Source organism: Accipiter gentilis, chromosome 14 (assembly GCF_929443795.1).
Source record: "Accipiter gentilis chromosome 14, bAccGen1.1, whole genome shotgun sequence".
NCBI lineage: Eukaryota > Metazoa > Chordata > Aves > Accipitriformes > Accipitridae > Astur > Astur gentilis.
Genome location: NC_064893.1, coordinates 32260304 through 32273888, shown reverse-complemented (window position 1 = coordinate 32273888; position 13585 = coordinate 32260304). Strand labels below are relative to the sequence as shown.

Below are 13585 nucleotides of genomic sequence, written 5' to 3'. Positions count from 1 at the left end.
ACAGACGAGCTTTGGAGATCTTTGCTTTGCCACGAGCCGTTACCTGCGCTGGAGTGGTAACTACGACCCCAAATCCTTCCCACTTTCCCCATCCAGCTGCTCGCCGGCAAAGGTCAGCAGCTTCGTAATTCTCAGCAGTTCTGTGGAGCTGGGGGAGGGATTTAAATAGTGGCAAAGCCCCCAGGCTGAGGCTTGTTCCCGCAGGGCCATCTCTTGGGACCCCTGGCCCCCGTGGAGATGCTTGTCCTGGGGGATTTAGGGCTGTAGACAATTCCTGAGCATCCCCGGGAAGGGCTGGAGGGATTAAACCCATGGCGCAGGTTCAGGTGTGGGAAGAGTCAGAAGAGCAGCAAGTTAAAATAACAGTCTCTTATTTTATTACCAGCGGAGGAGCAGGCGAGTGGTGGGTGGGCACCCAGCTGGGGGGGCCACCGTGACCTGCCTGTGCACCCCTGCCAGCTCCGATGCTCCAGGGGCTTTGGGGTGCTGCTGTTTTGGGACCCCCCTGGCCCCACAGCCCTGTCCTTGTCACCAGAGGAGGAATGCGGGGAGGCGACAGCATCCACCCTGCCCCCAAATCCTCGGTTTTACACATCATTTTTCCTTACCTGCCTGCATGAGCGGTCTGTGGCTCCGGACAGTGGGGGGGTTCGGGTGGTGGGGGGGGTGTAACAGTAAAAGTTGCTTCACCTTAATGACGAGCTGGGTCATCAGGACGGTGCCTTGGTTTGGTGGCACTGTCACCAGCCCCTGGGCAGGAGGTCGGGACGAGCAAAACTTTGCAAAGAGCTGGTGGGAGCACAGAGGGTGTGGGAAGGAGCACGACTAGGCACCGGGACTGGGGGGGACCTGGCACCCACCCGGCACTGGCTGGCAGCATCCTCGGTTTCTCCCACCCAGCCCCTACATCGGCTTCCCCGTCTGCCCGCAAACAAGGACGGATGAAGGACGAGATCCTGGCACAGCTTCCTCCAGGTCACGGCACCCTCCCGGCGCGTCCACCCTGCCTTTGCTCCTGGATTTTCCAGCTCCGATGACTCAGCTCCCTTTTTAACTCACCAAGTGGAGCCGGGCACTGGTGGCTTGGCGCTGCTTTTAATTTTTTTTGGCTGGTCAGGTCGTCTTATTTGCTACTGATAATGTTACCTCCTGGGATGCTGGAAGACAGCCCAGTCTGAAGAGAAGACTAAAGCTCCCTAAATAAGCTCCAAGGTACGGACACGAGCCGCCGGGTGCTGGGATGTCGCCCATGTGCATAAGGCTTCATCTTCCTGTGCATGGCTCTGAGCCGTCCCAGGAATAACCGCGCTCGATTTGTCCGCAATGCTGAGCCCTGCCTGTCGCCGTCTCCTTTTTTCCATCTCTTTCCCTGTGAACCCTCAGGCTCAGGTGGGCAAAAGTTCATCTGTCCCAGCAGCTTTTTTGCTAATTTTCCTCCAGCCAAGAGCCACGTCTGCTGGAAGAAACCTCCCATCTCTGCACAGAAATGTATTCATAAAAAAAGAAAGAGGGAGAAGAAGAAGGAGAGAAGCCCCGGCGTGGCTGGGAAGCTGTCTCTTCGTATTCCGAGTGTGCGGTTCAGGTCTCGTATCGGCGGTGCACAGTCCATCCCAGAGGTGCTCGGTTCACAGTGTTGGTGCAATCTGCCAAACAGACGGATCAGCTAGGAGACATTTCCAAAAGAAGCTGGAACAAGGGGGGAGAGGAAGCAATAAACAGCCTGCAGGGTGGCACGTTCCAGCTCACCCATTGCCAGCCCCGGAGAATCCCATGCAAAATGCCGCTAATGGATTTTGGGTTGTGCACAGCAGTGGCACGTTCCAGCTCACCCATTGCCAGCGCCGGAGAATCCCATCCCTTCCATGCAAAATGCCGCTAATGGATTTTGGGTTGTGCACAGCAGTCTGCCCCTGCGCACCACAGACCGTGCACCGCAACTCGTCCCTGCGTACCACAACCCATCCCTGCGCACCACCGCCTGTCCCCACGCACCGCAACCCCTCTCCATCCACCCCAACCTGTGCTCCGCACCCCATCCCAGCCACGGCGTGGGTTGCATTTTGCATCGGCGACGTGCATGTGGGTGCCTCGGGTTTTGGCAGCCACCCAGCCACCGCTCTCCTCGTCTGGATGGGCCGCAGGAGGGGCACAACCTCCCCGGGGTTGGGATTTGTGGCATCCCTCCCTGTTCGGGCTCTCGCCAGCCTTACCTTGGCTGAGCAGCTGCAGGTTTCGGACCTCCTCGCGCACCTGGAGCTGCAGGACCTGCTGCAGGACCTCCTGCCGCTGCGCTTCGTGAGCGATGCCCATGCGCTGCAGCTTCTCCCCGTTCAGCCGCAGCAGAGCCCGACCTGCAAACACGGCATCGCTCAGTGCCCGGCTGGCAGCAACCGTAAAAGTGCAACTCAAGTGGGAGCCCATCTTCACGTGGGAACAAGGAGAGGGAAAGGGAAGCAGTCCTAAAATGCTCTTTCACCACCTGGACCCCCAGGGATGGAGAAGCCTCACAGGTTGCCCCACTTTTGGAGAGCGCCGGGTGGCAGCTCGAGGTCCCCAGCCTTGGGACAGGTACTGGCTCCAGCAATCACGTAACCCATCCCTGCAGGCAGGAGCTTTCCATTTCTCCACTCCGCCTCCCGCATCAGGAGATGTTTTTCCGAGCGCACGGTCCCGGCGCGGGCTGGCCGTCCCGGGGCAATGGCGGTACCCATCAAAATGCATTAGCGTTGCCGTCCCCGTCCCCGGTGAGCCACTCTCCTTCAGTCCGGGGGCTATTAGACGAGGGATTTACAACCAGCTTTTGTCCTTGTTTCCCAGCGTACATTTGCTAATGCTGCCTTTGTTTCCCATGCAAGGGCTGGCTGTGCTCCTGCATTAGGGTTTTGCATCCCTCCCGGGCAGCTCCAGCGCTCCCTTCCCTGCTGTTTTCTCCTGGCCCTGGCAGAGCTCTGCCCGGCCATGCACACGTCATGGTCAGACCAGGACGATGCTCATACGTAAAGGTCAAAGCCACTGTCCCCAGGGGGCAAAAGGGAGAGAGCAGGTCCTAGAGGTTATTCTCCTCCAAGGACTTGGCTGGGAGTTGGATTCAGACCTGGAGGAAGACATTTGCAACTTGGACTCCAGCTGGGTGGAGATCTTTCCCCTTCTGCAAAAATTTTCAGTATTTAAAAAACTATAAAAATAATCTTATTATATTAATCTAGGCGAGGAGAAGACTCTTCCCCATTTCATAAACTACAATCTCCCCTGGGCAATTTATGCTCGTTTTAAACAACCTCCAGCCTGTCCTGGAGGTCACCCCGGTGGCGGATTCCTCCTGCCCAGCCCGGGTGGGTGTCCCGATGCTCGGTGCCATGGGGCGGCTCTCCTCCATGGGGAGAGGGGACAGAAATGGGGGGGTACATCTGCCTTCCAAACCACAACCCCCCAAACAGCTATTTCCTAGGAGCGCGTGCCAACGGCAATCAGTACCGGTGATTAGTGAGGGTGTATACCGTACCTGTGATGGCATGGTGGGAGAACGCCTCGACGTAGATGAGATAATTATGCGGGCAGTGTTTCTTCAGCCATTTGCACACATCCTGCTGGGTCCAGAGCACCACTGGCTTGGCCAGGCTGCCCAGTGTGGGGCTGGTGTGGTAGATGCCATAGTGGTCACAGGCACGGCCCTGTGGGGAGTGGGAGGGGAAGGGGTTAACGGGATTTGGCCCCCGAGGGGGAAAACGCCTTGGCCGGGAGCCCATAGGGACATGCGACGATGCCAGCAGACTTTGGCTTTGCACCTTCTGGAGTCCCTCGGCTTACCCCAAAATAGTAGCATCAGGGGAACTGGTGAGAGAAGCCAGGGGAGTGGGGACGGGAGGCCGAGGTGGGGGTCCTGCCCTACACAGACCCCATACCTGGGAGCTCCCTGGCCCTCCTGCTGCAGGCAAGAACCCTGATCCCCCTCCCCTACATGTTTCCCAGCCCAGCAGAGCATCGTATGGGCTCAGGAGGCGTCCTGGGGGTCCCCAGGCTCCCCCCCCACCAGGCAGGGAAGGGCACTCGCTGGCAGCTCTGTGGGGATGGAGCCAGCGAGGTCCTGGGGGGCAGTGGGTACCAGTGCAAAGCCATCCCCACCAGAAATTGGTACTGGTGCAAAGCCATCCCCACCAGAAGTCCTTGGGGAGGGACCCACCAGCCAGTTGATGCCCTGGCACAGGAGGGACTCTCTCTCTCTCCTGCTCAGCCTCCTTCAACCCTGAGCTGACCAGCCACGATGGTTGGTGTCTAAAGCCACCTCTGAACCCCACAGCTCTTTCTTGGGGTGCTGCCATGCCTGGAGACACCTGGGGTTGCAATCCTCATCACCCTGGTGTGCCCTGGCCATCCTCCACCTCCTGGAGACCTCTGCCATGCATCCTCGCCCCTTGCCCGGACTGCCCCGGCCCCCAACGCAGGCTGCTCCCTCCGGTACCGGCCGCCCACCTGGCCTCGGTGCCCAGCAAGCACTGCCTGGTGGCAGGATGGGACCAGGACCTGCAGAGCAGAGGGGATGGAGGAGGCAAAGCGGTGCCCGCGGGGAGATGGCGCTTGTCTGCTGGCATCCCTCCCTCCCTCCAGCTGGAGCAGCTGGTCTCGCCCCGAGCCTCCCGGTAGCTCCATTTCCTCGTGAGGTCCTTGCTGCCCGGATTTATCCCGGTACGGAGCAAACCGAACGCCTTGAGCTGTAACAGCCCAGAGAGATGAGCCCCCTTCTCCCAGGGGGATCTTCAAGGCTGGCTGCAAAATGGGGCTGGGGGATGCAGGAATCCACCGTTTCCTGGGTTTAGCTCCCGGGAGGAGATCGATGAGGAGATCTCTGCTGCCAGCGATGCCAAGACTTGATCCTCAAGCAGCACCAGCAAACATCGCTCCTCCGAAGCGGCTCCCTGCGCCCGAGCTGCCGGGGCTGTCCTGAACTGGACCACGGGCAGGTGGGGATGGGAAAGGGGTCCCCGCTGCCCGCAACAGCAGGGGACCCCAATTGCCAGGGTCCTCACCCGTGTCTGGGACACGGCAGGGGCATGGCAGAAGCAGCAGCCGATGCAGGGATATGCCAGCATGGGAAAGGTCGACAGCGCTTGGACCGCGGTATGCCAATGTCATCCTCCATGTGCGAACATCGGCTAATTAAGCATGCCTAATAGAGGAGCGGAGATAATTAGTGTAACACTGACTCCAGACATCCCGCGGTTACTGATACTAATGACGCGTCCCTGAGAGATGCCAAAGAGGAGGTGGCAGAGGGTTGAGGGGTCTGGGACGTTTCCCCTGGCCCCACGTTGGGCAGTGCTCACCCCACGGAGCCCGGCCAGCCTGCTGCGCCCAGGGGATCCCGGGGGCTTGGAAAGGGACTTTGCCTCAAGGAGGGCTCGCCCGTGGCAGCTGGGGACATAAGCGAGAGGCAAGAAGGCAAAGTTGGGAGGCTGTAAATTAATAACCAAGGAGTCCATCTCCAAAGCAGAGGGGAAACGTGATAGGCAATGCGCACAATTTGGTTTCCCAACCAACCCAAACCCCACCTTTGGGGGGGCCCCCGGACACATCCCGGGAGCTGCCTGCCTGCGGGAGCAGCGCCGGCCGCTCAGCTCCTTCACACTCGGCTGAGCGTGCCGTGGGGAGGAGGAGGCGATTTGTTCTGGGTTCACTAACGAGCGATGATGAGAAGCGGAGGGGCTGGGAGAAATAACAGCCAGCTTCCCGTAAGCTTCCTGCGAGCTTCCCGTGAGCTTCCCGCAGCTATTATCCAACTAACCCTCGGAGGCACTGGGGAAGAGGTGACAAACAACCTGCAATTTCCCTGGGCGCTCTCACATCTGCAAGCACTTCGCCCATCAGACACAGCCCCAAGCTTGGCACCCACCTCAGCATCCCTAAACCCTGCGTTGCCGGCTCGGGGCGTATCGTCCCCTCCGGCTGGCGAAGCCCCCCCAGCGGGTCCCCGAGCGAGCCCCTGCGCATCCTGGGTGGGAAGGGGAGGTGTAATGAATCACAGACTCATTTTCCAGCCGGTTGAGCTGCGCTGTCTCTCTGATAAACTCTCAGCCGTGAATATCGAACGCCGGTGTTGAGGAGAGCAGGCGGGAGGGCTCGGAGGTGGCTGGGGGGGGGGAGCTGGGTGGTGGGAGCCATCCCCTGGGAGCTCCAAGGAGCAATTCGCATCACCTCCCTCCTCTTGGGCATTTTTCCTTGCTTGTGGCAAAATTAAAGCCTTTCTTCCCATCAAATCCCTCTGGGAGGTAGGTGGAGGCAGACAAGAGAGAGCCATGATGAACGCAGCTGGTACCCGGAGAGTGGCTGGCGTGTCCCTGTGCAGGCAGGGCTGTGCAGGCAGGGCTGTGCAGGCAGGGCTGTCCCCATGGTTTTCGCAGAGGTGTGAGAAGGAAAGAGCCACCGGGGTGCTTGAAGGGGTGATGGGGACAGTGCCACCAGGACAGGGGACACTGCACCCCTGGGGCTGCCGCTCCTGGGAGCATCACAGCATCTCCATGTTGGAGGCTGGAAGCTGGGCAGTTCCATTTTTCCCATTTTCTTTCCAGCGCTCACCAGCTGGATGTGCCGCCTCTGAACGCCGCTCCCAGGGTGTTGCAAAGGGGTTAGGAAGCACCAGGAGCCGCACGCTGGGAAGATGCTCCTTCCCGTGGCTGTGCAGAGGCAGGGCAGCAGGCAAATGGCTGGAAACCTTCGGCTCACAGCCTCCTTAACGCAATGAAGTTCAGAATTTTAGGAGGACAATGGCCCAAACCTGGCTAAGAGACATACCCAAGGGCTCAGGGATTTTACGGCATTACAAGGAATTTGGTTCCAGCACATTTACTGCAAAATTGTATTTCGTCCCATGTCCAGGCGTGGAGGGGAGGCGACACGCAGAGCTCACCCCAGCCCAGCCCCCAGCCTGATGATAATAATTAAATTATATTTATGTATATTACTATAATTAAATGCCCAATAATCATGAGGGCTTTCAGCAAAACGGCATCTAAAGGCCTGATCCTGCAAAGAAAGGAGAGATGTTCCTGCAGGGAATCAATGGGATGGGGGGGACAACGACAAGGAGCCGTCTTCCCCCGGGCATCCCCGGGGCGGGGGCCGGGGGTCACGGAGGAGCCCGGCGGGTACCTGCGAGCCCTCGGTCCCCGGCTGCCGCAGGAGCTTGACGGTCCGGCCGCCGTCGGCCCGCTGGCTCCGGCCGTCGTGCCAGGTGAGGCTGCTGCCCGGGTTCCTCTGCAGGCGGTAGCTGAGGTTTTCGGCCGAGACCGTGTGCTCCAGGAGGCTGCGGCAGAAGCTGAAGTGAGCGGCGGCGGCTGCGGAGGGAAGGGGGGTGAGAGACGGCCACGTTTGGGCACCCAAAAATGCCTCTTGTAACCCACGGGACCTGCCGAGCTCGGCTGTACCCCCCCACTGCCAAAAATCTCTTCCCTTCCCATTGCCAGGGAGAAAACCCATCAGCCCACGAACTCGCTGGCTGGCGCTGACAAGATATTTGCCCACACAAACCCCTCGAGAGCGACTCTTGTTTTGACACCCCCTTGCCGAGCAGACGTTGGGACCCCACAGCTGATCTCTGCCGCGTGGTTATAACCTCCTGCTCATCACCGCCGCTCTGCCGGGAGAGGCGCCGGGAAGGGGCGAAGGGGAAAAGCCACTTTCCATGGACCAGGCTGACATTAAACTGCTGCCGCCTCGGGATGGCGAGCAGAAAAAAACCCCCATCCTGGGCAGCCTGATGGAGAAGGGGATGCAGGTTGGTCCCCCCCCAGCACAGCCCGTGGTTGCGTGGGGACGGCTGCTGCCCCACAGACGTGCAAACCTGCACCCCCAAGCGAGGGCTGAACACGCGCCAGCCCTTCTACCGGGGCCCAAAAAGAGCCATTTACCCACGACGAGGGTTTTTGTCCCTCACCCTTTGTGTTTTAAGCAGCTCGGGGGTTTTGGGTTGCAATGAGGATGCGAAGCTTTCCTTTGGGGGGGCTGAAGGGACCCGGCTGCTCTGGGAGGAGGATGTGTGGGTATTAGGGGTTCATGCACTCATCTGCTCCGGATAAAAGCCAGCCGGCTTGACATAAGCAGCGCTGATCCACAGAAGCAAAGACCAGAGCATCCCCCAGCTCACCTGCTCCCACCACAGCAAGCCGGGCAAGTCATGAACCACCACCGAAGTCAGAGCAGCACCCGAAGGAGATCTACCTCCAGGGTAACCCACCCTGGGAGAGCAGAAGGGCTGGAGAAAACCTGCTGCAGCTCATTTTCCTCATTGGTGGGTTTTAAGAGGGAAGAGGTTTCAAAGAGACCTCTCGAGCACACCTTCATGCAAGAGGAGACCAGCCAGCCCAAAGAAGACAAAACAGAGCAGGAAACGGTTGTTGATGTATCCGTGTGGCCCAGATTATCCAGACCACATCACACCACCTTGCCCCTTAAACACACCCAGCAACAAGCATTGCCTTGGGGAAACTGAGGCAGGGGACCTGACCGACGGCTGGGGAAGCGATTTTATGGAAAACAAGCTGAAGGGAGATCCATGGAAAGGCTCAGTGCCGAGCAAAGGCAGGGCTGGCAGGGGCGGTCTCTGTGCCTGTCTCAGGCGATGGGGACGTCTCTGATGGCATCCTGCAGCCTCAAACACCCCGGACCCAGCGGCTAAGGACCGCAGCAAGTTGCGTTCCCTCCAGCCAAGGATCCCTGAGATGCCCCCGGCTGTCCTGCCCCAGCACCCAGCCCTGCCGTGGCCATGCTGGGCTACCCCTGAGCTGAAAACCACCCATCCCACTGGGCACTGGGGGCAGGTATGGTCCCGGCAGGTCCGGAGGGGCTGGTGCCAGAGCCGCGTCCTTCGGGCTGTGCCGGGGCTTCCCCAGGACTGGTTGCAGAAAGGCTCAGTTAGGGAGCGGTGAGGAAGAGGGCTCTGGCCATCATCAGAATCTATATCCATGGGGGGCTATAGAGCATCTGCCACCAGCAGCAGGACGTGGGCATCTACGCTCCTCCAGCAAACAGGGCTGGAGGCGAGAGAGCCGAAGCGAGAGCAGATGGGAGAGCAGGGGGGAAAGACGAAGGGAAAAACAAGACAAGAAGAAAGGCAGGGCTGGGAATGCCGGCGGCACCGCTCCCGTCGGGGGCAGGCAGCTGCCGCCCCAGAGCCCAGAGCTCCAGCCAGCTCCTCCAGCAGCTCCTCCGCAGCCTCCTGCTCCCCCGGTCCAGCCCTCGGGTCCCAACTTTCCCGTTGCCCGGTGGCACTTGACCCGGGTAAGGGTAGGGGGGGAGCTGAGCCAGGGCACACGGGAGCGTTTCGGAGCAAGGGAAGGATGGGGGTCAGAGGAACCCCGCGGCCGGGCAGCCCCTGGGCTGGCTCCCCGCGGGGACACGGAGGTGGCCTCCGCCACGGGCTCTCCTCTCCTTCCCGTGCCCTGCACGGGAGCAGCCACAGCGATACCACGAGCACCCAGCCGCCCTCCATCCCCTCCGCTCCTCTTTCTGCTGAGCCGGAGGCTGTGCCCACCAGCCGGGGATGCACACGCAACATCTCCCCCCAACCCTGCCGGCCCCTTAGCCCCCCTGGCTGTGGCCTGAAGACCCCAGCCATGCCCTGCAGCCCCCCCTCACCTGGCTCGGGTGGTCCCTGCGAGCTGCGGATGGTGGAGACGCAGCAGAGGGATGGCCGGCCCTGCTGCATCTCGGCGGGAGGAGGGATGCGCGCGAGCGTTCGGCAGCACCGGCTGTCACGAGCACGGCTCCATCCCTGCCTCCCCTCATACCTCGTCCACACCTGACTGACTCCCCCGATCGCTTCCCTCCCGCTGCCAATAAATGGTGGCTGCACGCTCGCCCCAGCTCCGGCGTTGGGCAGCCCCCAGCTGGCCTCGCGCGGGGAGGGGGAGATGAATGACACCCCCTCCCTGCTGCCCCGTGGGCGTTTGATCCGGAGAGATGCTCGGTGTTTTCCCTGTGTGCTCCCGCCTAATCCCGTGGCAGGGCCAGCTGGCACTGGGATGGATGGGAAGCCTGGGGGGGCTGCCGGGGGGGACACTGGACCCGCCGGGCATCGAAGTGCCCCGGGGCTGAGCTGAGCCGTGGCAAGCTCGTGTGTGGCGGCACCGGGGTCACCGGTGGCTTGAGGCGTTTGGGACGCAGGAGGAAAAGAAAAGAGGGAGCGCGGTGATGAGCGTCCTTTTCAGGCAGGGGCTGCGGGGCTCAGCATGGTCTGCTCCTGCACCCGGCCAAAGCCGTCATGGTTATGGCCATGGCTGGGGTCCGGGCAGAGGGGGGTCCCTGCAGCCGGCAGCGTGGGTCGGTGAGCAAACGCTGTGCTGAACCTTGAAACAGAGCTGCAGGAGCCTTCAGGCTGGCTGAGCCCGAGCCGGAGCAGAGAGGAGAGAGCTCAGCTCTGGACCCCAAACACCCGCTGTGCCCCCATCTTTCTGGGTCCCCACAAACCGGTCCACGGTCCCCGTGCCCCGTCTGGCAGCCCCGTGCGATGGACATCCCATCGCCTGCTCGCGGGCTGAGGAATCGCCGTCGGCTCATTTTCTCTCGGTGGCTCATTGATCCATTTTGGGCACCTCTCCAGCCACCCAGGACAGGCGGAGGGGGAGGCCAGGGACTGGGTCACCGCAGGGAGACCAGCGGCCGCCTGCCCCGGGGCGGTGGGACAGGGTTTGCAGCAGCGGCGGGGACAGACATCGCTCCCTCCCCTCGCCCGGCACGCCACGGCTCCCTTTCCTTCTCCAGACACTTTTATGGCTGGTGAAACGTGAGCGCTGGAGAGGCTCAGAGCAGCAACAGTCACTGCTGGGGAGAGGGACGGGAAACCTCCCGGGGATGGAGACCTCAGGGCAGGACGTGGCAGCACGCACCGGCAAAAGCATCCCCGGATCGGTTCCAAGTTGGGAACGAGCTGCTTGCTGCCAGCAAACCAGCTTTGAGCTGACTTTCTGGGGGCATTGCCTGCCTGCTCACCGGTGTCCGGGACCTGCCCCAGGGGAAGCGGTGACAGGCAGCCAAGCTGCAGGAGGAACAGGCAGGGGCACGGAGAGGGGAGCCCAGCACCTGGACAGGCAAAACACCGCCTGCGTCCGTCTCCCTCCTCTGCCACCGCTTCCCAGCATGGCCTCGGGGACGTTCCCCCCCGTGTTTTTGACGCTGTCGCACGCGTGGGTGTCCCACAGACCTGCCCTCTTGCTGGGGACGTGTCTGTAGGCAGCTGCCGTGGGGGGAAGCCAGGTTTCCCGGGGTCGGTCAGGCTTCCCGGGATTAACGGCGGGCCCTGGGAGAAGCTTGGAACAAGCTTTGCAAGGAACGAAATCCCTTTGTCGGTTTGCGTGGTGGCTGGGAGGGAAAGAGACATTTAGCACCAAATGGGGCGAGAGATTTGCCTACAGGCGCAGAAGGATTGGCGGGGAGCTGGTTGTTCCTCCTGTGTTCCTCCAGGCAGGTGAAGAATGGATGAGACCAGAACTCTCCGGGGACTCCTAGGATGGGGAATCCACTCTGCTCACGGAGCAGCTTTGCGAGGGACTTATCTCGCTTTTAGTGGCATCTGCATGAGCCACGAGCCCGGCTGGCATTGCCATTGCCCTGGTCCCCTCTCTCCCTTCCACGTGGCTTCACCCTGGTGCAGGGCAGAGCTGCTGCTTGCGCTGGCAGAGCCCCTGGGGAGACGGTGATGCTCTCTGGGCCCCCCCAATGCACGTAATCTTTGAAGCCGTTCCCATAGGATGGCCTTACGGACCAGATCCTGCCCTGAGCCATTCCCTAAGACCTGCTGGCCCCGAGAAGGATGAGACCAACCCCCCTTCAAGCCTCTCCAGCTTCTCCTGGGGCATACTCCCCCCAGGCCCCGGCTGCGATGAGCATCACCCGGCATTTCCCTCTAAATTCTCTGCTTGCGGAGGTGAGCTGGGAGCCCCGCGCAGGGACGGAGCTCAGGCCGGCGGCTGCTTGCCGCTGGTGCTTCCCGAGGAAGGTGGAGGAAGGGAACAAAAGGCAAATGCCCTTTCCATCCTCCCGGTGCAGCGCGGTGCCCTGGGTGCACATCGGGGGAGCGTGCATGGGTGCTGCCTGCCTGCCTGCCTGCACGGAGGGGCAGGCAGCCCTGTGACAGAGGGCCCTGGGGCACAGTCTTAGTGGGGGGACTACCTGTGTCTTTGGGGGTGTCCATGCTCCTGAGCCCCCTGGGGGTGCTGTTAGGAGGTCCCCAAGCATCCCAGGACAGGGAAGCTGTGTAGGGTTGGGTAGCCAAGAGGGTGTGGGGTGAAGGCAGCAGGCAGGACCTCGGGGTGGCTCTGGGCAGGGTCTCCCGGCAGGAGGCAGGCATGGGAGCCCACAGGCATGGACACCCCTGCCCGCAGCGAGCCCCCCTTCCACCTCGACGTGCTCTTCCCGGGGGTCTTGGCCAGCTCCAGCACCCCCAGGCCTGCCCTGCCCTGCCCTGCCGTCACACCCGCTCCAGCCAGATTTCCCAGCCCATTTCACTGGTATCCCACAATACTGGGGGTAGGGAATGGGGACAGACCCTCCTCGGGATGCTGAGGGCAGCAAAGGGGGATGTGGAGGAGCAGACCCCGGGGATGGAGAGGGCAGCACCGGGGGGTGGAGGGCGGGCAGACCCCCGGGATGGAGCAGGCAGCATTGGGGTGGGATGGAGAGCAGACCCCTGCGATGGAGGGGGCAGCACCGGGGGGTTGGGATGGAGGGCAGACCCCCGGGATACAGGGGGCAGCACCGGGGGGGGTGGGATGGAGGGCAGACCTCCGGGATGGAGGGGGCAGCACCGGGGGGGGTGGGATGGAGGGGGCAGCACAGGGGAGGGATGGAGGGCAGACCTCCGGGATGGAGGGGGCAGCACCGGGGGGGGTGGGATGGAGGGGGCAGCACAGGGGGGGGATGGAGGGCAGGTCCCCGGGATACAGGGGGCAGCACCGGGGGGGTGGGATGGAGGGCAGACCCCCGGGATACAGGGGGCAGCACCGGGGGGGGTGGGATGGAGGGGGCAGCACAGGGGGGGGATGGAGGGCAGATCCCCGGGATACAGGGGGCAGCACCGGGGGGGTGGGATGGAGGGCAGACCCCCGGGATGGAGGGGGAAGCACCGGGGTGGGATGGGATGGAGGGCAGCCCCCCGGGACGGAGCGGGCAGCCCCCCGGGGACGTGCCCGCCGCGTTTGGGGCTGGGGGAGGCGGGTCCCGCCGTGCACCTGAGCCCCCCCCCGGCCCCTCCCCGGCCCGTGCCCGGTACCTTCCATGTCCTTGGGCTGGCCGCAGCTCATCCTCCGCGCAGCGGGGCCGCGCTCAGGCGGGGACGGAGCCCCGCGCCCCCCAGCGCCGCCGCCGGCACCGGGCGCTCGCGCCCCGCCCCGCCCCGGTGCCCGCGCCGGGGGCGGTGCCGCTCTCCGCCACCCCCGGGCGCCCCGCCCGCCGCGCCGCCAGCCCGCCCCCGGTGCTGCCGCCCCCTCCCTTCCCCGAGGATGCTCCCAGCGTCGTGGGCCCGGATCCCGGCCCGGAGAGCACCGGGCATCGTCCCCTTGGATCCCTGCCCGGAGAGCACCGGGCATCGTCAACCCCC

At 62.6% G+C, this 13585-nt stretch overlaps 1 protein-coding gene across 3 annotated transcripts; it reads right to left on the bottom strand.

Annotated features, from left to right (window-relative positions):
* Window positions 1-370: 370 nt before the first annotated feature.
* SAMD10 (sterile alpha motif domain containing 10) lies at window positions 371-13369 on the bottom strand. 3 transcript variants are annotated; one of them, XM_049817118.1, is made up of 5 exons: window positions 9628-10067; window positions 7144-7328; window positions 3503-3671; window positions 2211-2351; window positions 371-1686 (listed from the first exon to the last, which is right to left on the bottom strand). In XM_049817118.1, exons 1-5 carry the CDS (start codon window positions 9695-9697, stop codon window positions 1664-1666), a joined length of 588 nt encoding a protein of 195 aa, XP_049673075.1. In that variant the 5' UTR covers window positions 9698-10067; the 3' UTR covers window positions 371-1663. The 3 variants fall into 3 exon arrangements, with proteins under 3 accessions (XP_049673075.1, XP_049673074.1, XP_049673073.1); XM_049817117.1 differs by having other exon boundaries at window positions 371-1643; XM_049817116.1 differs by lacking the exons at window positions 371-1686; window positions 2211-2351; window positions 3503-3671; window positions 9628-10067 and adding exons at window positions 3787-6723; window positions 13259-13369.
* Between the last annotated feature and the right edge of the window lie 216 nt (window positions 13370-13585).

What these genes read in the sequence shown, in the direction of transcription:
- SAMD10 (XM_049817116.1), bottom strand. Translation starts at nt 13,289, where the DNA reads ATGAGCTGCGGCCAGCCCAAGGACATGGAAG. An exon ending in CCAGCCCAAGGACATGGAAG is followed by an intron (nt 7,329 to 13,258) that starts GTACCGGGCACG and finishes TTCCCTCCGCAG; the next exon opens with CCGCCGCCGCTCACTTCAGC. An exon ending in CGGGGACCGAGGGCTCGCAG is followed by an intron (nt 6,724 to 7,143) that starts GTACCCGCCGGG and finishes CATTGCGTTAAG; the next exon opens with GAGGCTGTGAGCCGAAGGTT.